This window comes from Schistocerca piceifrons, chromosome 6 (genome assembly GCF_021461385.2).
Source record: "Schistocerca piceifrons isolate TAMUIC-IGC-003096 chromosome 6, iqSchPice1.1, whole genome shotgun sequence".
Classification (NCBI taxonomy): domain Eukaryota; kingdom Metazoa; phylum Arthropoda; class Insecta; order Orthoptera; family Acrididae; genus Schistocerca; species Schistocerca piceifrons.
The window spans coordinates 383,969,236-383,994,742 of NC_060143.1; the positions used below are offsets into that span (position 1 = coordinate 383,969,236).

At 40.1% G+C, this 25,507-nt stretch overlaps 1 protein-coding gene across 1 annotated transcript in view; it reads right to left on the reverse strand.

Moving 5' to 3' along the window:
• LOC124803016 (cilia- and flagella-associated protein 52-like) overlaps positions 1-23,318 on the reverse strand; it is a 108,887-nt gene extending 85,569 nt beyond the window's left edge. Inside the window, exons 1-4 of the mRNA XM_047264122.1 lie at positions 23,202-23,318; positions 12,792-12,991; positions 12,532-12,709; positions 8,075-8,262 (exon numbers count right to left, since the gene is read on the reverse strand). Of these exons, the coding sequence (XP_047120078.1) occupies positions 8,075-8,262; positions 12,532-12,709; positions 12,792-12,991; positions 23,202-23,262 (627 nt within the window). The 5' untranslated portion in view covers positions 23,263-23,318. The remainder of the gene's footprint in view (positions 1-8,074; positions 8,263-12,531; positions 12,710-12,791; positions 12,992-23,201) is intronic.
• Positions 23,319-25,507: the final 2,189 nt, after the last annotated feature.

Below are 25,507 nucleotides of genomic sequence, written 5' to 3' on the forward strand. Positions count from 1 at the left end.
TTTCCCATTCTGAAGATGTGCTCATAAAACTTCAGCCTTCTCTTACTTATACTATGTAGTCTTCTCTACCTGTTTGTACAGATCATCATTTTCTCTGTTCTTCCAAGTATCATTGTTTCTTTTTTGTGGTCTGAGTGTCTTCCTTAACATTTTTGATCCCTTCCATTTCCCCTTTCTTAATCAGTATAAGGCATTTTGAACTATAAAGTTCTTCTGGCGTAGCTGTGGTGCAGTGCCTAACCACTGCATTGCAGGAGATTGTTCTTTTGTTCCATCTATTGCATTCTATTCTGTATGCTAATTCTATCTTTCTGGCTCATCCTGTTTATTTCCTATTAGCTTAATAATATCAATATAATGGAAGGAAACATTCCACGTGGGAAAAATTATATATAAAAACAAAGATGAGGTGACTTACCGAACAAAAGCGCTGGCAGGTCGATAGACACACAAACAAACACAAACATACACACAAAATTCAAGCTTTCGCAACAAACTGTTGCCTCATCAGGAAAGAGGGAAGGAGAGGGGAAGACGAAAGGAAGTGGGTTTTAAAGGAGAGGGTAAGGAGTCATTCCAATCCCGGGAGCGGAAAGACTTACCTTAGGGGGAAAAAAGGACAGGTATACACTCGCACATACGCACATATCCATCCACACATACAGACACAAGCAGACATCTTTAAAGATGTCTGCTTGTGTCTGTATGTGTGGATGGATATGTGCGTATGTGCGAGTGTATACCTGTCCTTTTTTCCCCCTAAGGTAAGTCTTTCCGCTCCCGGGATTGGAATGACTCCTTACCCTCTCCTTTAAAACCCACTTCCTTTCGTCTTCCCCTCTCCTTCCCTCTTTCCTGATGAGGCAACAGTTTGTTGCGAAAGCTTGAATTTTGTGTGTATGTTTGTGTTTGTTTGTGTGTCTATTGACCTGCCAGCGCTTTTGTTCGGTAAGTCACCTCATCTTTGTTTTTATATATAACTATTAGCTTAATATTTACATACAAATACTGTTTCTTCTTAAAGACCAACATTTATCTACATGCTGTATGAATGCAGGGGAAAAACAAGATTTGTCATGTTTCTATCCATAAAAATATGAATTTTGTTGCAAAGAAGAAAAGGGGTGATAATTGTAATGCCGAAATTACTAAGCTGAATGAACATATAACTAGTTTACAGTTTATAATTTGTGCTCTGAAAATGGATATAACAAGACTGCAGGTTGCAGACAAGAAAATATTTTGTAACTGGCAATAAATAAACCAACAGCTGTATGTAGCTCTCTCATGTATTCCAGAAGCAATGGGTTTCAGCATTTCATTATGCTATCAACAGGCCCTCTATGGTAATATAGTGGCTAAGCTTATGTAGCCAGATAAAGTATCATGGAAAAGAGAACCAGTATCTGCACCACAGTATGTAATGTGGCTATTCACTCATAAACAATGTGGCAATATAAGTTCAGCCACTATGTTGCCACAGAGGGCCTGATGGTGGTCAAAAACATATGCTGGATAAATTAGAGAAGAAGATACAGCTGTTGATTAATTTATTATAGGTTATATATGGGGCGATAACAATTAAACTTTCAAACCACTGTATAAATAACATCACTCGTCAGAATGACATTGAATTGAAACAGAATATTATCAGAGAAGGGGGAAAACGTATGGCAGAAGAAAAATAAATAGTTACAAAATGTAGCAATAGATGGTGCTGTAAGCATCACAATTTAATAGTGGTCGACTACGAATGAAAAATGAATCATACAATAATGCCTAAGGTGTATGTCTGACATCAAACAAACTGTACTACTCAGTGTGCATGGGTGTACAAGTTTGGTACTGTTGGTTACATAAGCCCATCCACCACAGCAAGGTCATATCACATCGGATGGGAAAAATTGATTTTTAATTGTCCTGAAGCTAAAAACTGCATAAAAAGCATTACTCACATATGTTTTTAATTGTCCTGAGGCCAAAAACTGCATAAAAATCATCAATCACATTGGTTTTTAATTGTCCTGAGGTCAAAAACTGCATAAAAAGCATCAATCACATTGGTTTTTAATTGCCAAAAACTGCATAAAAAGCATCAATCACATCGGTTTTTAATTGTCCTAAGGCCAAAAACCAAATAAAAAATATCAATCAAACTTTAATCAGATTACTAATTTCCGTGTGACTAGCACAAAACATGTTCAGTATGCTGTCCACCATTTTCTGCAAGTGATGAGAAACAGCATGTTCCACAACTGATCAAAGTGTTTCCAGGGTCACGTTCAGAATGTGTTGCACAGTGCATGCCTTCAATGCAGCTAAGTTCCAATCGGACACTGAACACAACGTCTTTCAGATAGCCCCACAGCTAGAAGTCACACAGATTAAGATCAGGTGATCAGGATGGCCAGACTGTAGGAAAAAGGCAGCTGATAATTCCAGCATTTCCGAAATGGCACTTCAGCAGCTGTTTAACTGGATTTACAATGTGTGGAGGTGCAACAGCTTGCATAAAAATGATCCCATCCACAGATCCATGCTGTTGGAGAACTAGAATGCCATGGTTGTGCAAAATACATTCATAGCAGTTACCAGTGACAGTACAGGTAACAGGACCAGAAGCACCTGTCTCTTCAAAAAAATATGGCCCTATGATAAATGAAATCATAAACCCACACCATACAGTGACCTTTTCAGGATAAAGTGGTACTGGTTGATTTGTGTGTGGATTTTCCATTGCCCATATCTGACAATTCTGTGTATTGACATATCCTATCAGGTGGAAGTGGGCTTTGTTTGTCCACAAAATCTTCCATGGTCAATCATTGACCACTTCCATGCAAGCTAGAAATTCTAAAGCAAAGGTCTCTCTTGCTGGCAGGTCAACAGGAAGCAACTCATGCACATGGGTAATTCTGAATGGATAACAAAGAAGGATGTTTTGTAGGATTTTATGCAACATCCTCATGGTTATGTCCAATGTTTGAGCAGTTCTCCATGCACTATACGTTTGCACACCACCACTCATCTCCTCCTGCCCTGCTGTGGCCACTGCTTCCACTGACGTCAAATCAATTTGTTTCCTCCCTCTACTACATTGCACACCAAAAGAAGCCATCTTTTCAAATCTCCAGACTCATGGTAGTCATTGAACCAATGCCTTTTTTCAAACCCTTCAGTGTCTGGAACTTCTGCAGAGTGACGTGTGCACAGTCATCATTCTTGTAATATAGCTTTACAAGCAGAGTACAAACCTACATTGAGACAGTCATGGCGAACATCGCAGGTGCGAAAGGAGGCTTGTTTATACCAACTTCAATGGGTCATGTGCATGACAGGTGTTTTCATTTACGTATTCTGACACATTCAGTGCCAACTATTGATCAATTTTCACACTTTTTTTTTTTCTTCTGCCATACGTTTACCCCCTTCTCAGATAATATTCCATTGCAAGTTGATGTCATTCTGACCAGTGGTCTTATTTCTATGGCGTTTTGAAAGTTTAACTTTAATTATAATCACCTTGTGTATTAGGACCTATACATATTAAGACCTATGTTTGATACTAGTAGATTTCTCTTGGGCAGGAATGCCCTTTTTGCCAGTGCTAGTCTGCTTTCCATATCCTACATGCTCCATCCATCCTGGGTTATTTTGCTGCCTAGATAGCAGAATTCTTTAACATCTTCTACTTTGTGGTCACCAATCCTGATGTTAAGTTCCATACTGTTTTCATTTCTGATACTTCTCATTACCAGTTTACTCTCAGTCCATATTCTGTACTCATTAGACTTTTCATTCTATTCAGCATGTTCTCATTCACCTGATTTTCCAAGTAATTGTCATCTCAAAGAATTACAGTGTCATCAGCAATCCTCAGTTTTTTTTTTCTTATCCACAGACTTCAATTCTGTTTCCAAACTGCTCCATTGTTTCCCCTACTAATCTCTCAATGTACAAATTGAATAACATGAGCATAGCCTAAACTGCCACTTCACTCTTTTTCCCAGTAATATTATCTGTTCACATGTTTCTGTACAAGCTGTGGATAGAATTATGATCCTTGTATTTTATACCTGCTACCTTCAGAATTTCAAAATGTGTATTCTATTCAACACTGTCAAAAACTCTCTGTAAATCTAAAAATACTATAAACACTGATTTGACTTTCTTAGTCTCTTAAACATGTCAATATTTTGCAAGAATGATTTATTAAATTGACTCTGTAATACTCATACCAGTCACCAGGAACCTTTTTTTCGGAATTGGAAGTATTATGTTCTCTTGATAGTGTTTAACCTGTCTCACAAATCTGGAATATTAGGTGTGAAAGTTTGTCATGGAATGTTCTCCCAAGGGTACCAACAATTTTGAAAAAAATTTTGTTAACTCTGTATGTCTTTTTTTGTACTTGGGTCTTTGAGAACTATGTCAAATTCTTCTTGCAATATCTCTCATTTCACCTTAGTATATATCTTCCTTGAGCTGATGTAAGCTGTCGCCAGCACATCGGTCAACAAAGATGAAGCTGAGATCAATAAGTAGGCATAGAATCAAGCAAGCCTATCACAAAACAGACCAAAGATACCCTGACAACAACATGCTGCCAATGCCCTCTTGATAGTATGTATTTAGGCTGCTGGCACTGACTGGAGGACATCAGCCACTGACTCACTGACTCATTCTAGTTTGGCATCTGTCAATCCACTTGTGGAGTGGCTTAGTTCAGCTCAGGCTATGACAGTGCATAGCGACCATATTAGTGACTAAAGTCTGTCATAGTAAGATTACCAATATTGTATGCACGAGGACTATTAATGATGAGCTTGTACCACAACACTTGGACTCTATTCAAGATAAGTAGCTTCCTGTTCCTGTAAATAAAAAACCATATTAATCCACGTGTGCACTTGTGTTGTAGAAAGAGGATACCGGCCTGCCATGACATCATCTCCCTTGCTTCCTTACGGTACAAGGGTCTACATTCCTCCCTTTCAGTAATACTGTCTTCAAGTTTGTTTCCTTTAAATAGCCCTGCTATATTTTCCTTCCACTCTCAGTCTTTCCTTCTTTGCTTAGTACTGGTTTGCTTAATTTTTTATAATACCTATTTCTTTTTGTCTGCTTCATTTCCTGCATTTTGTATTTTCTCCTTTCATCAGTTAAATTCATTATCTCCTGGTTTATCAAAGGATTTCTGCTGGATCTTGCTGTCTTCATAATTCATCTTTCAAAGCTACCCACTATCTTGCACTGTATTCGTTTCCCATCATTCAGTTACTCATTGCTTAAAGCTCCCTTTGAATCTCTCACCACCCTCTAGTTCATTTAATGTATCCAGGTCTCATTTACCTTCCTACCTTTCTATGATTTCTTCAGTTTTAATCTGCAATTCATTGTGGTCAGAATATATATCCTCCTAAGTAGATTTTTGTATTTTAAAATCTGGTGATCAAAATCACTGTCTTACCATTATGTTATTTATCTCAAATCTACCAGTCCCTCCAAATCTCATCCATGTATATCAGCTTCTTTCATGATTTTTAAACCAAGACTGAATATTCTCTGTGCAAAATTCTACCAGACACTTCTCCTTTCATCCCTTTTCCCTCAGTCCATTTCCTCCTACTATTTTTCCTTCTCTTCCTCTCCCAACTATCAAATTCCAGTCACCCATAACAAATAAACTCTTTTCTTTCTTAATTATATGAACAAATTTTTAAAATTTCATTACACATTGCTTTCAGTATCCACTCAGAGGGCCAAACACATTACAGCATCTGCTTCTGGGACATGGGGAGGTGCACTGGCCCTGGATCAAATCTGCCTCATGGGTTAATGGTGGGGCCAGTGTGTTGACCAGCTTGGATGCGGTTATTAGGCAGTTTTCCTCATCCAGTTAGGTGAATACTGGGCTGATTCCCAGGTTCTTCCTCAGTTATACAATGCACAAATATTTTGAAAAACTATGTCCCTTAAGACCATGTATTATACACAAGATGTGGATGGAAGGGATACATAGGTTCCTTCCTGAGAGAGAGAGAGGGACAAATGGGGGGGAGGGGGGGGGGAGCTAACAGTAGGTTTAAAATGCTTTTGGTAGTGGTGACACCATTGTAATAATAGCCTATATACAGGTATGGTTCTCCATAAAACTGGAGTAGCACCATAACACCCATTGACTGGATGTAGGGAACCAAAATGAATGGATAGATGGACGTTTTCTTAATCTCTTCATCATCTGTGGAGCTAGTAGTCATATAAAGTTGTACTACTGTGATAGATGCTGACTTTGTGTGTATTGTGGCTATGACGGGTAATGTGTTCACTATACTGTTCATAATATCTCACAAACATTTCTATTCGCTGTTCCATTATTAGGCCTGAAAGTGCACAGTAATCCAAGATAAACATTAGAATAGAATGCAGCTATGACAATCAATTACATTAAAGGTAATCTGTTATTAACAATAAGCTACATATGAATCCAAACCAGGATTCAGCTCCACCTACGCATGAGGAGATAAGAAAAATTTTATCACATATGAAAACCACAAAGCACCATGGGAAGACAGTGTAATTGCCAAAATGCTCAATATTGGAGGTGAACTCATGACTGACAGGCTAAAAACTATCATTGAAAATATATGGGAAAGTGGAGTCATACAAGCAGTTTAGAAAACTGCTTTGATTCACCCTCTACACAAAAAGGGTGACAAGACTGATCCAATCAACTATCGAGGCATTTCACTCCTACCAGTCACTTACAAAGTGCTCTCACATGCTCTTCTCACCAGATTAGAACAACAGAGAGAACATATGATCGGTGAATATCAGGCAAACTTCCACCCACATCGATCCTGCGCAGAACAGATATGGAACCTGAAGATGATACTGCAACACTGTCAGTCGAACCACACAGTAGTCAGCTTTGTAGATTTCAAGAAAGCATGCGACTCAATTCATCACACTAGTCTATTCAGTACACTTCAGGAATATGGTGTAGATAACAAAACTACTTCACTAATTGAGCAGACATTAACAGGCATAACCTAAAAAGTAAAATTCATGGAAGAAGTTTCAAATTAGGACAGGATTGAGACAGGGTGATGGGTTGTCCCCACTCCTCTTTAACCTGCTACTGGACAAGATTATCAAGACGTGAGAGAAAGAAATACCTGGAATAAATATGGGATCAAAGGGCAAACGAATCAGCATAAAATGCCTTGCTTTTGCTGATGACCTAGCAATAATTACGTGGACTCCTGAGGAAGCCAAACATGTCATCAAGAAACTTCGTGGGGTTGTCATCAAAACTGGACTCCAAATTTATTATGAGAAAACACAATTCATGGACTCCAAAAGTTCAAATTAGAAACCACTTGCAACAAAATATGGTGACATCAAACAAGTTAAGTACTTCAAGTACTTGGGTAAAATGATCAGCAACACTGGCAATGAAAAAGTAGCTCACAAAACACAAGCATAAAAATTACGTGAAGCTTATACAATGACCTGGAACACATACAATAAGAAATCTCTATCCACCCAAGCCGAATTTCACCACTATCATACAGTCACTCTTCCAGAAGTACTCTCTGCAACTGAAATATTACCATTAACCATCAATATCAAGGACACTGAGAAAATGGAAAGGCTTAGGTAATGCAAACAGAAAAGAATCTAATCTCTTAAAAAGTATTAATATACGAGTGATGAAAGCTGGGAAAAATTTACTGAACCACTTAAAAATAGAAGAAACTACATATTGACAATTTATTGCTTGATGAATTCCAAGTCCTGAAGGGGTCAGCAGCTTGAAGGGATCTACATAACAAAATAAATGGATGAATGAATGAAAGTTGTCAATGCATGTGCTAGAGATTCCTTTTTTGCTTCTATACATCGCAGTTTTACTGGTACGGGAAACTATGTTAAAACAGGTTGTTACACCATGAAAGACACTCATCACCAAATATGTTCTTGTTAAGTAGTATTGGTAGCTTAATAGTTTCAAATGAAAAGCTAGGTGGCAGATTACTAAAGCAATTATTCTTAAATTTACACAGCTTACCACAATGCAGATAACATGTCTCCTGATCATGCCAAGCTTGACATCAAGGACACTGACTTGCCTTTTCTTGGGGTCTATCTTCCATGCCCTGATTGTACCTTGTCCACCAGTGATGAAACAGACACCCCTTATGTTGGCTGGACAGAGAACAATTGCTATGCCAGCTGTTCCACGACTTGCCTCGCAACCTACAACGTATATGCCATCACTAATGCTTTGTACATACTGATGATAACAATTCTCAACATTCACATGTTTTTGACAAATTTATCAAATCATTATTCACATTTTTATTGTTTTACATAAAGGGTGTTTCTGTAAGAGCAAGTGAAACTCTAACAGGACATAGAGAATGCTCTACTGAACAATTTGAGGCAGGCAACCCGGAGTCAGAGAAGACAGCTTAAGGAAATATGGAAGCAGACTTGTCTACCGCTTTGTCTGACATTACTGTTTTCCAGCTTATTTACAACTAACATGTGTACAGGTTTAGATGTACTGTGTTGTTTATTTACATTTACATTCTTTATTTCCTGGAAAAAAAGGAGGATGAGCCTGATTACCAGGAAGTCATGATGCAGCTTTTATTTACTTTACTTCTCCATAAGGTGACTCTGTTGTATCATATTTACCTGTCACATAAGAGAACATCAACAGCAGATCCATTCATTACTCAATGCTGTTCAGAGATGTACAATACAATACAATGGAGCAATACTGGAACAGTTTCGCAGAACTCACTGACATGCACCTTGTGTATGGGGAAGTATGTTGCAATGCTCTTGCTGCTGAAAGGCTGTACTGGGAACAATTTCCTGACAGGCTCATCTGTCATGATGAGTATTTATTTCTCTTGATTGATGAATGTGGGAGACTGGTTTATTGCAAAGAAGAAGAGGTGGATCTGGCAACATGAGGACCACTCGCACATCCGATTTTGAAGAGGAGGTGCTAGAATGTGTTGCCGCAGATCCCACTACAAGTACTTGTCATATTTCATGTGAAAGGGCCCTGTATATGCTAGCATGTGGCAAGTACTCCATGAACAACAATTACACCCATGTCACTTACAATGAGTTCATGTAATGTTTGTGACTGACTTTGCGCCAAGGGAGCACTATGTCACTGGTTGCTCCAACAATGGATTGATGGACCAAACTTCCTCCAAATCATGCTGTTTACTGATGAGGCCTTGTTTGGTCATGATGGTATTTTGAACAGTGGGAACAGCCATGTGTGGGATGAGGAAAACCCTCACTCTGTAGTAGCATCACACCATCAAGTACATTTTGCTGAGAGTACCTGAGCCGGCATTCTAGGCAACAATCTCATTGGAACATATCTTCTGCCAGGCCAACAGAATGGCCACCTGCACTTGAGGTTTGTGAAAAGAGTTCTACCTGAGTTGGAGAACATACCCTTGGCTGCTTGTGAGAGGATGCATATACAACATGAGAGTGCACCACCTCACTTCAGAGTGAATGTCTGCAACCATCTCAATGCTGTATTTCCTGGTCACTTGATTGGAAGGGTAGGTGCTACTACACGACCTGCAAGGTCACCTGACCTGAATCCCCTTGATTATTTCCTATGGCAATACCTAAAGTTGCCTGTGTATGAGGCACCAGTGGATACAGAGATGGAATTAGTTGCCAGAATTGTAGCTGCCTGTGATATGATTGTAAATACACAATGGATCTACATCATATGTGCCAGAAACTTGTTTGTCAAAGTCATTCTTGGATTGACATTGATGGCCATCAGTTTCAGCATATTTTGTAAAATACAGTACAAATTGCATGTTCTTTATCTCAACAATGGTATTTGCAGTTTACTGTAACTACTGTAAATAAAAAAGTACACATAAATGTGGTTTTATTCCTATTATCTCCTTAAACTGGCTTCTCCAACCCCAGGTTCCCTACCTCAAATTGTTCAGTGGAGCACCCTCTATGTCCTGTCAAATTTTTCCATGCTCGGACGGGAACAAACTGTATGTCTTTTGTTAGCCTGTGAACTTCATTTAATTTGAAATTTTGTAATAATGAAATGTTCTGTTTGTACAAAGTTGATGATGATGTAGTCCCATACTCCTTTACAGAGCATAGGGGAATGATGCAGGAGACCTGCACCGCCATACTAGGCAAGGTCCTAGAGGAGGTGGTTTGCCATTGCCTTCCTCCAACCGTAATGATGATGATGACGACGCAACAACACCCAGTCATCTTGAGGCAGGTGAAAATCCCTGACCCCGCTGGGAATCGAACCCAGGACCTCATGCTCGGGAAGCGAGAATGCTACCGCGAGACAATGAGCTGCGGACTATACAAAGTTACATTTAAAAAATAAATTTGGCTATCAAACTGTATTATACTGACTAGAAAGTGTACTGAATAATGAGAATTTAGTAACTTCACCAGATGTGCTATTGGAAGTTCCTGACGAACCAGTATGAGTAACACTGCCACATCCAGTGAGAGCTCCTCCAGTGGGGAAACCACCAATGTTTCAGGTCGGTTACATGAAATTCTGGAGTGGTTCAATATAAGGCCACCAGATGGTTGGCTCACTCTCAGTTTTTTCTTCTTAGTTGCTGTTATCTGACTGCCTCTATGAAGTGAACATTGACCTCTGATGCTGTTTACCTGAACTGGACTGGACTTGTGTCTGGTAGTGACTGCAATACTTTCCAATTGAAGCATAGCTTATAACTAGAAAGTTGGGCCTGATCTCAGTACACCACAATCTGGTATAACATTTCCATATAGAGCTTTTTTTAATAATAGTGTAGTTTCCATCATTGGAAGACTTATTTGGAAATCTAATTAATATTATACTTGCAGTACATGTACACAAAGAAGCAGTCATTCTTAAATTTATATTAATTTTGATCAGGAGCGTTTTGTCAACTAATGGAAAATTTAATCTGCTGTTACATGATACTAATTTTGGGATTTATAAATGTTTTTTTACCCTAAAGTGAGGGTTACATTAGAAAAAGGCATACATTCTGAGTCCAAAAACCAATTATTGGGTATTTACTATAGGAAAACAATGTTTAATTTAAAATTTCGTGAAATTGTTTCAGACCTGCTCATGACCATCTGCCTTTATTATGAGAGTCACAGTAGCTATCAGCATAAAAAAAATATCAGAAATACTTCCAAGCAAGCTTATGCATATGGTGCAACCAGAAATTAAGTTTTCTGATGTTGTTTCCTTCAAAGTAGACTATTTAGCCAGGAAAACTGCACACGCTCAATGGATCTCTGATGTGACAGTCAAATGCTAGCCAGATAGGTCCCACCTGATCCCAGTACCACATCCTGCGGGGTTCAGCCAGTGATAAAGTTCCTTAATGCACAAAACATAGTGCCCATTGAAATTCATTGCCAGTTCTGTCAGGTCTACGGGTAGAATATCATGAGAAAACAGATTACGTGTCACTGGCGTTGGCTTTTTTCTGAAGGCTGTAAAGGTGTCCTTGATGAAGGGTGCAGTGGGTGACCGTCCCTCATCAATGATCACTCATTGACTTGTTGCTGCAGTGCACACTAGAGAATTGTTGCTTCACAATTATGGAGCCATGTTCCATACATATCATGATCCTTGTTGCATGAAATTGTCATTAAGAAATTGCTGTTCAAGCAGTTGTGTGCCAGGTGGGTGCCAAAAAAACTGACACCCAAGCACAAAACAAAAGGCTTTGGAGCAATGCTACATTTCTACAGTGGTCTCATGAAGAGAGCACCTCAAGAAATTCCTGTCCTTTGGCCACTCTTATAACATTGACGACAAGCTGAAGGTGACTGTCACATACTGGTTCCATTCACTCTCAACTGTTTTGGTGACTATGTCCAAAAATAGCTGAACATTGCTACACCTGTTGCTAATGAAGTTTTCCATGCAACTATGTTGTCTTTGTTTTAAAAGTTACGGAAACATACTTTCTGGATGCACCTTGTATGATGTAGGTACTTCATAATTTCATATATGAAATTTTTTTATGTTGTTATAATTTACTTCATTTTACCTTCCTTGAGTAATATTCTTTCTTCCATACCGCATCTCCTACTTTCTTTGTTGCACTCTGTTTGTTCTTTTGTTTCCTCTGACTGACCTTCATTCTTCACTGCTAATTTTAAACTGTTTGCACTGATTGTGAGCAAAAAATATAGACCTTTCAAAGTTGTAGATTAAATTAATTTATTTTCCTTTGTTGACACAATTTATGTATCAGAATCTGACGTAAAACATTGAAAATAGGGAGAATGGGTGAGTGAGAGATAGCTCTTGGTGTTTGTAACAGAAACATTTTTCCTCCCTTTTGATTCCCCTACAGAGTTTTAGGCAAACCAATATTATACATTTTAGCTCTTGTTTTTTTGTCATGATTTAGTCAGGTCAATAGCTCAGTAATCATTAAGGAAATGTGAGAGGCGAGAAAAGTGACTTACCACATAATGCCTTGCTTTCCTTAATGTCCCATACTACAACAGTGGCATCATCAAATCCTCCTAATGATATGAGGTAATTGCTGTCAGAAGAAAAGACTACAGATTCAACACAAACTTTGTGTATCTCATGCTTGGTAAACAGCTTTAAGTCATCAAACTCCCACAGAATAACTGTTGCCTGGAAGTGCATAGGAATATATTAAAATTACACATATTTAGCTTACATGTCATTTATTAATTAGTAATGTTGTCATTCTTACCCTGAATCCAATGTGGTTTGTTTGAGCTGAAGCCACATACTTCCCATCTGCTGAAACTGCTACTGCACATACAACATCTGTGTGCCCTATCAGAAATCTCTGTATTTTTGTCTTCCAGTTTTGCACTACTACATTACAGCCAAGGGGGTAAAGAATGTGCTCTCCATCTGGGTGTACTTGTAAGCCATTACGCACAGAGCCTGAAATCAGCATCATACTCATAGGTTTTGTAATATAGTCATCATGAAGAGGCAAGTGTTTTGCAACAGGCATGGATACAAGATGGTGGTGGAGAGGAGGCAGGGCCTTTTCAATTTTCCTTACAATTTATTGCAAAGAACTTGTTATCTAAACAGGTTGTACATATTCAATACTCATGTTGACATGCAATGTTTTATACACTGAAGAGTCAAAGAAACTGGTATAGGCATGCATATCCAAATACACATGTAAACAGGCAGAATACGATACTGTGGTCAGCAATTACTATGTAAGACAAGTGTCTGGTGCAGTTGTTAGATTGGTTACTACTGGTACAATGGCCAGTAATCAAGATTTCAGCGAGTTTGAATGTGGTCTTATAGTTGGCACACAAGCGATGGGAAACAGCATCCATGAGGTAGCGATGAAGTGGGGATTTTCCCATATGACCATTTCAAGCGGATACCACGAATCTCAGGAATCTGGCAAAGCATCAAATCTCCGACACCTCTGTGGCTGGAAAAAGATCCTGCAAGAATGCGACCAACAATGACTGGTGAAAATGGTTCAATATGACAGAAGTGCAACCCTTCTGCAGAGTGCTGCAAATTTCAATACTGGGCGATCAACAAGTCTCAGTGTATGAACCATTCAATGAAACATCAAAGATATGGGCCTTTAGAGCTGAAAGTCCTCTCATGTACCCTTGATGACTGCATGATGCAAAGCTCTATCTTGCCCGAGCCCATCAACACCCACACTGGACTGTTGATGACAAAACATGTTCCCTGGTCAAATGAATCTCATTTGAAATTGTATCGAGCAGATGGACGTGTACGGGTATAGAGATAACCTCATGAATCCAAGGGCCCTGAAAGACAGCAGGTGACTGTACAAGCTGGTGGAGGCTCTGTAATGGTGTGGGTGTGAGATGTTGGAGTGATATGGGGCCTCTGATATGTATAGATATACCTCTGACAGGTGAAACATACATAAGCATCCTGTCTGATCTCCTGCATCCGTTCATGTCCATTGTGCATTTCGGCAGACTTGGGCAGTTCCTGCAGGACATTGCGACACCCCTCATGCCCAGAATTGCTAAAGAGTGGCTTCAGGGATGTTCATATGATTTTAAACATTTCCACTGGCCACCAAACTCCCCAGACATGAACATTGAGCATATCTGAGATGCCTTGCAGCATGCTGTTCAGAAGAGATCTCCACCCCATCATACTCATGGATTTATGGGCAGCTCTGCAGGATTCATGGTGTCAGTTCCCTCCAGCACTACTTCAGACATTAGTTGAGTCCATGTCACATTGTGTTGTGGCTCTTCTGCATGCTCATGGGGGATACTTGATATCAGGCAGGTATACCAGTTTTTTTGGCTCTTCAGTTTACTATATATACTGCTATAAATTATATTAACAGTGACCATTGTTAATATCTATGTAGAAGTAAAACAGAATATTGAAAATATAATAAATTAAAAGCAATTAACTAAAGTTCTAAGTAAATAACTTCCCTCTTATATTGCTTGATATATTACTGGCAGCCTTGGAAGAACTCAGGGTTTGCCAACTAACTACAACTATACCTTCTCTTAGACCTATTGTTGCTACACTGTTCTACATTGCCCACACCAGTATGTATGCACCTAGACAATCCTTGAGTCTTTGCATATACAGGTGAACCATACCTTGAGTAAGGACAATGCTAGGTGCCCTTAATGCTTGGAAATATGCTGCATACCCGCCTTTCAGTGCTTTCAGTGTTCCAGTCAGACTGCCATTCATCCAACTTCCAGGCTCACCCATATGTTTTATAATTAATAGGAGCTCCTGTGATCTCATAAACACAATCATATTATTCATGCCCCAACCAATGCAAAGCTGTCCAGTGACAAAAAAGCACAGGTGAGTGACAGAAGTACAGTTCCTGTTGAATTTTTTCCCAATAATGTTTCGTAGTTCTCCAGTAAAAGGTAAAGTTCCCAGATGCCGCTGGCAGAAATCCACAATGGCACTGAAGGTAGTTTCATGATATGACCACGCCACATGTAACAGTAATTTATAGTCAGCAGTGACAGCACAGGCAATCTTATACGTAATTTTAGACTGTTTATCAATAACAGATTTTACATATCTGGGAAGTTCCTTCCCTTGTCTAGAAGAATCTACATCTACATCTACATTGATACTCCGCAAGCCACCCAACGGTGTGTGCCGGAGGGCACTTTACGTGCCACTGTCATTACCTCCCTTTCCTGTTCCAGTCGCGCATGGTTCGCGGGAAGAACGACTGTCTGAAAGCCTCCGTGCGCGCTCTAATCTCTCTAATTTTACATTCGTGATCTCCTCGGGAGGTATAAGTAGGGGGAAGCAATATATTCGATACCTCATCCAGAAACGCACCCTCTCGAAACCTGGACAGCAAGCTACACCGCGATGCAGAGCGCCTCTCTTGCAGAGTCTGCCACTTGAGTTTATTAAACATCTCCGTAACGCTATCACGGTTACCAAATAACCCGGTGACGAAATGCGCCGCTCTTCTTTGGATCTTTTCTATCTCCTCCGTCAACCCGACCTGGTACGGATCCCACACTGATGAGCAATACTCAAGTATAGGTCGAACGAGTGTTTTGTAAGCCACCTCCTTTGTTGATGGACTACATTTTCTAAGCACTCTCCCAATGAATCTCAACCTGGTACCCGCCTTACCAACAATTAATTTTATATGATCATTCCACTTCAAATCGTTCCGTACGCATACTCCCAGATATTTTACAGAAGTAACTGCTACCAGTGTTTGTTCCGCTATCATATAATCATACAATAAAGGATCCTTCTTTCTATGTATTCGCAATACATTACATTTGTCTATGTTAAGGGTCAGTTGCCACTCCCTGCACCAAGTGCCTATCCGCTGCAGATCTTCCTGTATTTCGCTACAATTTTCTAATGCAGCAACTTCTCTGTATACTACAGCATCATCCGCGAAAAGCCGCATGGAACTTCCGACACTATCTACTAAGTCATTTATATATATTGTGAAAAGCAATGGTCCCATAACACTCCCCTGTGGCACGCCAGAGGTTACTTTAACATCTGTAGACGTCTCTCCATTGATAACAACATGCTGTGTTCTGTTTGCTAAAAACTCTTCAATCCAGCCACACAGCTGGTCTGATATTCCGTAGGCTCTTACTTTGTTTATCAGGCGACAGTGCGGAACTGTATCGAACGCCTTCCGGAAGTCAAGAAAAATAGCATCTACCTGGGAGCCTGTATCTAATATTTTCTGGGTCTCATGAACAAATAAGGCGAGTTGGTGCGAGGGGGGGGGGGGGCGGGAGTAAAGGTGAGGGTCATGGTGGTCATGATCCCACCCCAAAATCTTTTTCTAGTAAAAGCATTTACATTTCTACATATTTCAATTTCCAATCTCACAGCCAACACTCATGGAATATAGTATTATGAAAACTAGGAGTACTGATAGTGGTAAAGGAATATTAAAACCTACAAGCTACATTTAATACAGGATAGTTTTAAGTTGTTTGTGTGAGCTTGTAGCCAGAAACAGGAGCATATGTACAGGCTGAACTATGTACTCTCAACAACAAATCCAACACAGTTAATGAATCCAGAAGTAAAATAGGCAAACCAAAAGAAGAGAAAGACTAAGGAGAGGAAGAAAATCTGACTTCCTGGATGTAATGGAAGCTGCTGATGGAAACAGCATTCTCCTCATTTATGTAATTGTATCGTCATATTTTGCAGATCATTTTTTTCTTACATTGCATCGCATAGTGTCTTAATGGGTAGGCAGACATCTGTGCTGTGACACCCACTTCTGTCTAGAGTCTTCACAAATCCCAGGTGACCAGATGATGGAGTGTCATGGAAATTATTCACAATAGTTAGCTGTAGATGAGCTGGGATGACAAGCAACCTTTTCTGCCACACTGGATCATAGTTCCTCTTATACATTATTCTGTTTATTAATGTAAATTCCCGTTTGGTCATTTTTGCCTCCTTCAAGGCTTCTATAGTTTCACCTTCAATGGAGCTTCCCTCTATTCAGTAGCAATGTCATTTAATGCAGCATGACTGAAATTTCATCCACAATGCTGCATTCCACTAAAGGATTCTTTGAGAGGCAGTCAGCATCCTTGTATTTGTGTCCACCTTTGTATACCACTGTGACTTCATACCTCAGTGGCCATCCTGCCAGTTGAGCTGACAGATCCATCAGGTTAATCAGCCGGCATACATAATGGTGGTTCATCAAAACGGTGAATGATTTGCCAAATATGGATTGAACATTTTGATGGCCCAAACAACTACAAGACACGCTTCCTTAGTTGTGGAGTAGTTCATCTCAGGCTTGTAGAGTATCCTGGAAGCATAAGCTATCACCTTTCCAGCATCCACCCCCCCCCCCCCCCCTTGATTTACCGTGCAACTGCACCTATCCCATACTGCTAGCTTTGGTGTGAAGTTCTTAAGTTCTTTCCCAGTGTTCTTGTCATCGAATGCTATGACTGGGAAAGATGTTAATGCCTCCTTAAACTAAACTACTAAACTAAACTCCATCCAAATAGGCCTCAGAAAGCCCAATGGTACCAACTGGCCACCATGTCATCCTTAGCCCACAGTCGTCACTGGATGAGGATATGGAGGGGCGTGTGTTCAGCACACCACTCTCCAGGCCGTACGTCAGTTTACGAGACTGGAGCTGCTACTTCCGAATCAAGTAGCCCCTCAGTTTGCCTCATGGGCTGAGTGGATCTTGCCTGCCAACAGTGCTTGGTAGACCGGATGGTCACTCATCCAAGTGCTAGCCCAGCCTGATAGCACTAAACTTCGGTGACCTGATGGCAATTGGTGTTACCACTGCAGCAAGGCCATACGCCTTCTTAAGGATAAGAAAATATCTTTCCTTCATGCTGTTCCCAAAAAATTTGGTGTCTCTGTGCTGGAGTTCTTGCAAGAGATGTGACTTGGTGCAGAAGTGCTTTATGAATCACCAGAGTACAAGCACATTTTAAGAAAACTTCCCACATAACGAAAATGCCACAGAGTAGGAAAATCTGTGACTGGTCTTGCTTTCTCTGATTCAGGACAGACTCCATCACCATATACCAAGTGCCCCTAGATTTTTGTTTCTTTGGCAGTGAAGAGACACTTTTTTGGTTTCAGATCGAGGCCTGCAGTCTGAGCACACTTCAGGACTGTTGTCAGTTGCTGTAGATGTCTTTCAGATGTCTTCAGAAAAATGAGCATAATCCAAGTGGCAAAGACATGCCATCCATTTAAGATCTCAAACCAGGTTGTCCTTCAAATGACTGAAGGTGGTAACAGAATTACACAGTCCAAATACCATAATTTTAAGCTTAAGAGACCATCAGGAGTTATTAAGCAGTATTTTCCCAGTCAGCCTCATAAACCGTTACTTGGTAGTAGCCTGTCTGTGTTGTGACTTGGCAAGACGCAGATTGGCGTGAGGTCTGGAACAAGGTAAAGTAATTACCCTATAAAGAAAAGAAAGTAGTTCTTGGAATACTTAACTTTAATCCACAATTGGAGAACATTGCTCTTGTTTAGACATTATTACACTCTGAATATAAACTAGTAATGGCGCCTTGCTAGGTCGTAGCAAATGACGTAGCTGAAGGCTATGGTAACTATCGTCTCGGCAAATGAGAGCGTATTTGTCAGTGTAGCATCGTTAGCAAAGTCGGCTGTACAGCTGGGGCGAGTGCTAGGACGACTCTTTAGACCTGCCGTGTGGTGGCGCTCGGTCTGCAATCACTGACAGTGGCGACACGCGGGTCCGACGTATACTAACGGACCGCGGCCGATTTAAAGGCTACCACCCAGCAAGTGTGGTGTCTGGCGGTGACACTACAGTCTGCATGTCCACAGTTGAAAAATATTTAGCTCCTTCCAAGCAGGTATTATGATGGGCAGCAATAGATAGACATCATTTTTCATGATTTTGTTCAATCATCAGTATTCGACACAGAAATGTCATAAGTTATCCTTGTTCTTCACAAAGACCACATCAGTATTCGACACAGAAATGTCATAAGTTATCCTTGTTCTTCACAAAGACCACAGGAGTGGACTGCCATCTGCTTCACATCTCCTGTGCAGCAAGCTATGTAAATTTAAGTATTAACTGTGTTTTTCTTACTTGTCACTTCTTTTTCCACGTGTTTTTGCTTTTAGGAAGCTTTAATTTTCGAGTACTGGTAATGGTGTTCCATAGATTTCGTGTTTGTTTTGAATACAGTCCAGAGACAGTTAGTGCTTATTTTCATTGTTTCCAACAAGAAGTGTCTAGTAACCACAGTTTAGTCAGTTATCAGCAGCCTTTAGTGAATTAGCAGTCTAGTTAAAAATTGATTACTTAACTCTCTACAGTAAATTGTTGATTTCTTAGGATGGATACGATGTGTGGCTGCTGTGTATGAACGCAGGAGGAGCTGGCCACTGTCCGCGAACAGCTGAACGTGCTGATGGCCACAGTCAGACGTCTTCAGGCTGCTACCTCAGAGCATAGCAGCAGTGGGGAGTCTGGTGCGTCACATGGTACACCCCAGGTGTTACATGTTTCACCCATGGCCCCTGCTGTTGAGACATCTTCACAGGTACCGGGCGCAGTTGGGCCACCCTCTCCCCAAGAGGAGTGGCGGGTTCAACGGCATTCGCATTGCACGAGGCACAGGGTCAATGCGAAGGCTGGCCATGTGGCATCGCCCGCTCTGCCTGTGAGAGGACATGTGGCCACTCCTTCAGCAAGGTCCAAGCAGGCAGACAGGGGGAGTGGTTTATTAGTGATTGGGAGTTCCAATGTTAAGCAGGTGATGGAGCCCCTTAGGGAAATAGTGGAAAGTTCAGAGAAGAAGGCCAGTGTTCACTCTGTCTGCTGGGGGTCTCAGCCGAGATGTGCAGGAGGCCCTGCCAGTGGCGATAGAGAGCAATGAGTGCACCCGACTGCAAATGGTTGCTCATGTCGGCACCAATGACTGCTGCCGTCTGGGTCCAGAGGTCATCATTCATACAGGCAGTTGGTGGAGTTTGTGAAGGCAGAAAGCCTTGGTTGCAGGGTGGAATCTGTGCTAACTATTTGTAGTGTACATAGTGTCCTATAGTATGTATAGTGTCCTATAGTAGGACCGATCGTGGTCCTCTGGTTTGAAGCTGAGTGGAAGGCTTAAACCAGAGGCTCAGACGATTCTGCGGAGATCGGGGGTGTAAATTTCTCGACCTCCGCTATCGGATGGAGAAATGTAGGGTCCCCTGAATAGGTCAGGTGTGCACCACACGCAGGAAGTGGCTACAAGGGCAGCGGAATATGTGTGGAGTGCGCATGTGGGGTTTTTAGGTTACAGGATTCCCTCCCTAGGCCCGACAAGACGCCTCCTGAGATGCGACAAGGTAGCAGTAGGCAAAGCACAACAGGGAATGACAATGTTAATGTGGTAATAGTAAACTGCAGGAGCATCTATAGAAAGGTCCCAGAACTGCTCTCATTAACAAACAGTCACTATGCTCACATAGTACTAGGGACGGAAAGTTGGCTGAAACCAGATGTAAACAGTAATGAAATTGTAAACTCAGATTGGAATGTGTACCACAGGGACAGGCTGGACAGTGAAGGGGGAGGCATGTTTATAGCGATAAAAAGTGCAATAGTATCGAAGGAAATTGACAGAGATCCGAAATGTGAAGTAATTTGGGTGAAGGTCACAATTTAAGCAGGCTCAAACATGGTAATTGGATGTCTCTATAGGCCCCCTGGCTCAGCAGCTCTTGTGGCAGAACACCTTAGATTTCCCGACCATGTCATAGTTTTGGGTGGAAATTTTGATTTAGCAGATATAGACTGGGAGACTCAAATGTTTATAATGGGTGGCAGGAACAAAGAGTCCAGAAAAAAATTTTAAGTGCATTATCTGAAAACTACCTTGAGCAGTTAAACAGAGGACTGACTAATGGCGATAACATATTAGACCTTCTGGTGACAAACAGACACGAACTTTTTGAAACAGTTATCCCGGAACAGGGAATCAGCGATCATAAAGCTGTTACAGCATCGGTGATTTCAGCCAAAAATGGAAATATTAAAAAAGGTAGGAAAATTTTTCTGTTTAGCAAAAGTGACAAAAAGCAGATTTCAGAGTACTGATTAAATGGGACCTCATGAATCATCACTCTGCACACCACTGATAATCAAATACTTTTTGTAATGGTTCCATAAGGTGAGGTTCAACGGCTGTAACGTATTTTATAATATGCATTTTAACCGTCAGCTGTTTATTGTCCCACTATTCATCTACCGCTTTCGGTTATTAACCGTCATCCTGGATGTAGGGTGCAACAGGTTATTTAAAAACATCCCACATCCGAAGATATCCATAATTGTACAACCAGTTTGTCTTAGAATATTGACAGTCACGTTTTATGTGAAATAAACAGATATGACAGGAGACATCTCCTGAGATGTCTGTATGTTTCATATAAAATATGACTGTCAATATTCTAAAACAAATTGGTTGTACAATTGTGGATAATTTCGATATGGGAAGCTTTAAAAATCATATGGGGTATTTTTACTAATCTATTGTACCCTATATCTTGGTTGATGGTTGATAACCAAAACCGGTAGATGACTAATGGGACACCAAACAGCTGACGGTTAAAACGCATTGTATAAAATCACATACTTTCTGACTATTTGTGTGTAAGTCACATCAAGCAAGAGTTTCTCTGAGCTGAAAGTATAAAAAGATATCTTCCTTTACGATGAATTGAGAACAACTAGTCGATTAGTCTATTTTATCAACTGAAAGACAATTTTCAAAAGAATTTCAGCAAAATAAAGGGGCTAAATACTGGTAATATCAATGATAACTATGGTATTACTGGGACCTCGTACTAAGATTAACAAAGCAACTGATATTATATTTTTACAAGCTTTGTTTCCAGGCATAAAATGAAAGATAATTTTTTGTTGCATTCTTTATTGTTTCTTTGCAGTGTACCTGATGGTTCTCGTGCTAATTGCTGATTTCTAATGTAAGTTTCCCACCAACACCTTCAAGTATGTATATTACGATTACTAGAGCGTAGAGTACACATATTATAACTATTTGATTTTTTTTCAGCGATTGCATCTATACTAATTATTTTCTAGAAAATGTACACCGAAGGTCGTCTTCCCCGGCCTCCGACAGGTTTAGCGCGCCACTGTTTGTAGGCCTGAATGCTCTCCATTCTTCTTTAGTACAGTGTGTGATTCACCAAACACAGTATGAGAATAAACGGAGAGAGCACACCCCGTATTCTCGCGCACTGCAGCTACTATCTAGCAAACTGCAAGGTCCTTCATACAGAGCATCTATTGCCGCGTTGTGGATGGTGAACTTCCCGATGCGGAATTTTAGGTACGGTAGCGACCACAATGGATATTCTAACAGAAAGTTCTGACATAGCACAGCACAGTAAAAACGCGCCATTCAACAATGGCTATTGCTAACCTTGTGAGTTTGACCACTACAGGTTGCCACCGGACAAACACAAACTACAGCGACCGGAAGTTTTCAGACGTCTACCAATTCAGCATTAGGGATCTGAGCAATATAGAAAATATTTAGGACGTACTATAGTTGGTATCCGCTATGACCCCACATACTGTGTAATGCGAATTTCGAAACGTCTTATTTTCATGTAGGTCTACGTATACATTTATTTTTCGCCAATATGTATAGCAATAGATGGCGATCCCGACAGTGTTAACAATGATACAAAAATACTGAAAATAACGTCTTTGTGCTTAAAACAATGGTGATAAACAAGGACACACTTCCTCATACTTGTTCCACTAACTTATGATAATTTGTGTACTAATCTACTGTAACCAGAATCTAGTCAAATTATTACAGTAATAATAAAAAAAAGTGTATCTGTGGCCACATACTATTATTATTATTATTATTGTCATACTATAATCATTGCGGGTATTTAAACAAAACAACTGTTGCTTCCTAAGTTAAATTAATTTACTGTTGTTTAACTTATGCTGTACGCTCAACGTTTACATGAACACATTAATATCTTTCAAAGAAAATAGCTACACCTGTAGCAACAGAGATCTGTTTTCAGTTTACTACTACTTGCGTGGAGTATTGTAATAACTTACCATTAAACCCAATTATCGATTCGGCGACCAATTCATTAACTTCAGTTTCTGTTTCCGACATATCTGTGTAAAGTTTTCAGGAGACAGCAAGCTCTGACTGCAGTGAACGAAGCGAACGCGGCGACTGTTGCTGCAAAGTAGTCCCCGTTCCACCGTCGCCATGGCTACAAATAAGAGGTGGCTGTAGTCAGAGGCAGGTGTGCCAGCAGTTAGACTGACACAGTCACGAGGGAGCACGCTTTAGCAAAATCAGAGGACGGGAAATGCACCACATTCGGCACATGCACGTTTTAATGGCTTGTCGTTTGAGAATGGGTTCTGTGTCAAAGAAATATGCAGACGTGGAAAAGGGAACCGAGAAACAGCCCCCGTCATTTTAAGTGCGGCGTAAGATCTGCCATCTATGCAGCAGTTTACATATAGCGACCAAGTAAAACGTTCTTTTGGAGTACGGTACAGGGCACACTCTTCACGTCGTAATCCACCTTTTGTAAAATGTTGTGAAAGCAGTTGCATCACGAAATAACTAAACTTTTTCCAAAAACCAGTCTACATTATCTTTCAATACTTTAGTTAAGAGAAATATAATCTCAACGATATTTTCTTTGATATATCAATATTTCAACAGCCATTCGCTCACACACCTTTGCTCTTAACAAATGATGAGCACTATCCAAAAATTAATATGAAAACAAAAACAAACAGTTTTTTTTAATAAAAGTCTGTATTTACGTAGTGAGACAACATTCTCATTTGCATGATGATAACACTAAAAATTAATTAATTACAACACAGAATTGTATCACATAAGAGTGAAATAATATATAATCTATTGTAAGACGAAACAGAAATTAACAGCCGGCCGCGGTGGCCGAGCGGTTCTAGGCGCTTCAGTCCGGAACCGCGCTACTGCTACGGGCGCAGGTTCGAATCCTGCCTCGGGCATGGATATGTGTGACGTCCTTAGTTTAGTTAGGTTTAAGTAGTTCTAAGTTCTAGGGGACTGATGACTTCAGATGTTAATTCTGATAGTGCTCAGAGCCATTGTTTTAATAAATTAAAATATACGTATGACTGTGTCACAAATATCCATGTTACAATATATCTGATATTGAAACGTGCGGACTTAGTCACCCGAAATTTTGTATTAGGTACTTACATGAGTTTTCCTTATTGCTGTGACTGCAAAACTGTCTCTTTATATTAAAAAAAAAAGTTTCTTGTCTTTCATTTTCCATTGACAGATTACCCAAACCAGATAAACGATGCTGTCTCAATGTAAATTGTGAACATCCTTTTTAAATTATTTTTAGCTTGCAACAAGAACGCCGAGCTTTTGCAACAGACAGGTTCTTTTGATACACGTCCATGTAACCCGACATTAATGAGCCATGTTTTACTGATACCATCACGGTTAAGTCTTGTGCACCAGATTGTGTACTTTAATAGCAGTTCCTAACAACATCAGCTGTTCTTAAGTCTCTAGCAAACATAAGTTTTACGAGTAGGAAGTGTAATGTAAATGTCGTCGTGCAGTTGCTGAACTTACAGCCACGTTTAAGATTTTACAATCCAAAGACTTTTCGGCACAGTGAAGGAAGAAACAAGCTCAATTTACGTGGTGTCGCGTTATGGATTGGAAAGGGAACACTTAACGAAGGAAAGGGAATCCCCAGTGTCTCCTTACAATAACAATGAGACAAATCACAGCGATGCTTTTTATTCACAGAAAGAAAAGAAGTAGATTTAATTTAACGAGAAATCAAGAATACAAACATCAACGTACAGTGTCAGTGTTACAATTAGCAAGCGTTTTGCTGAGACTTCTTTTCGGTAAGTCATACATTATGTCATCACAGTTCTGTTTACAATTTGTCTCAGTTTGCAAAACAGTAGTTCGGAGGTAATTTTAAATTCTTTTTTAATTTTTTTAAAATTTTCGTTTTTAATTTTTAACAACCTTTCATTGATGAGTGGAATAAGAGCATCTTGAATGCGACAATAACGTTCGGATATAATTTCTTGGAAGCTCCGTGCAACCATCAAAAGCACATTCTTTAATACCACTTAGATATAAACACCAACAACAACGTAGCCTCCGGCCCTAACTCTACCACCACTGGTGCAATGTATTTCACTGCCATCAATGCCAAATCGAGTTGGTTCATGCAAACAGCGCAGAATCACCGTATTTCAAAGAAGCACTTTTGCTTTCTTTAATTTTGAAGGTCTTGCACTATTACACGGTGACAACGCCAAATATAAGTATTACAACAGTTATTTCAGTGTCTACATTTTGTTCAGTG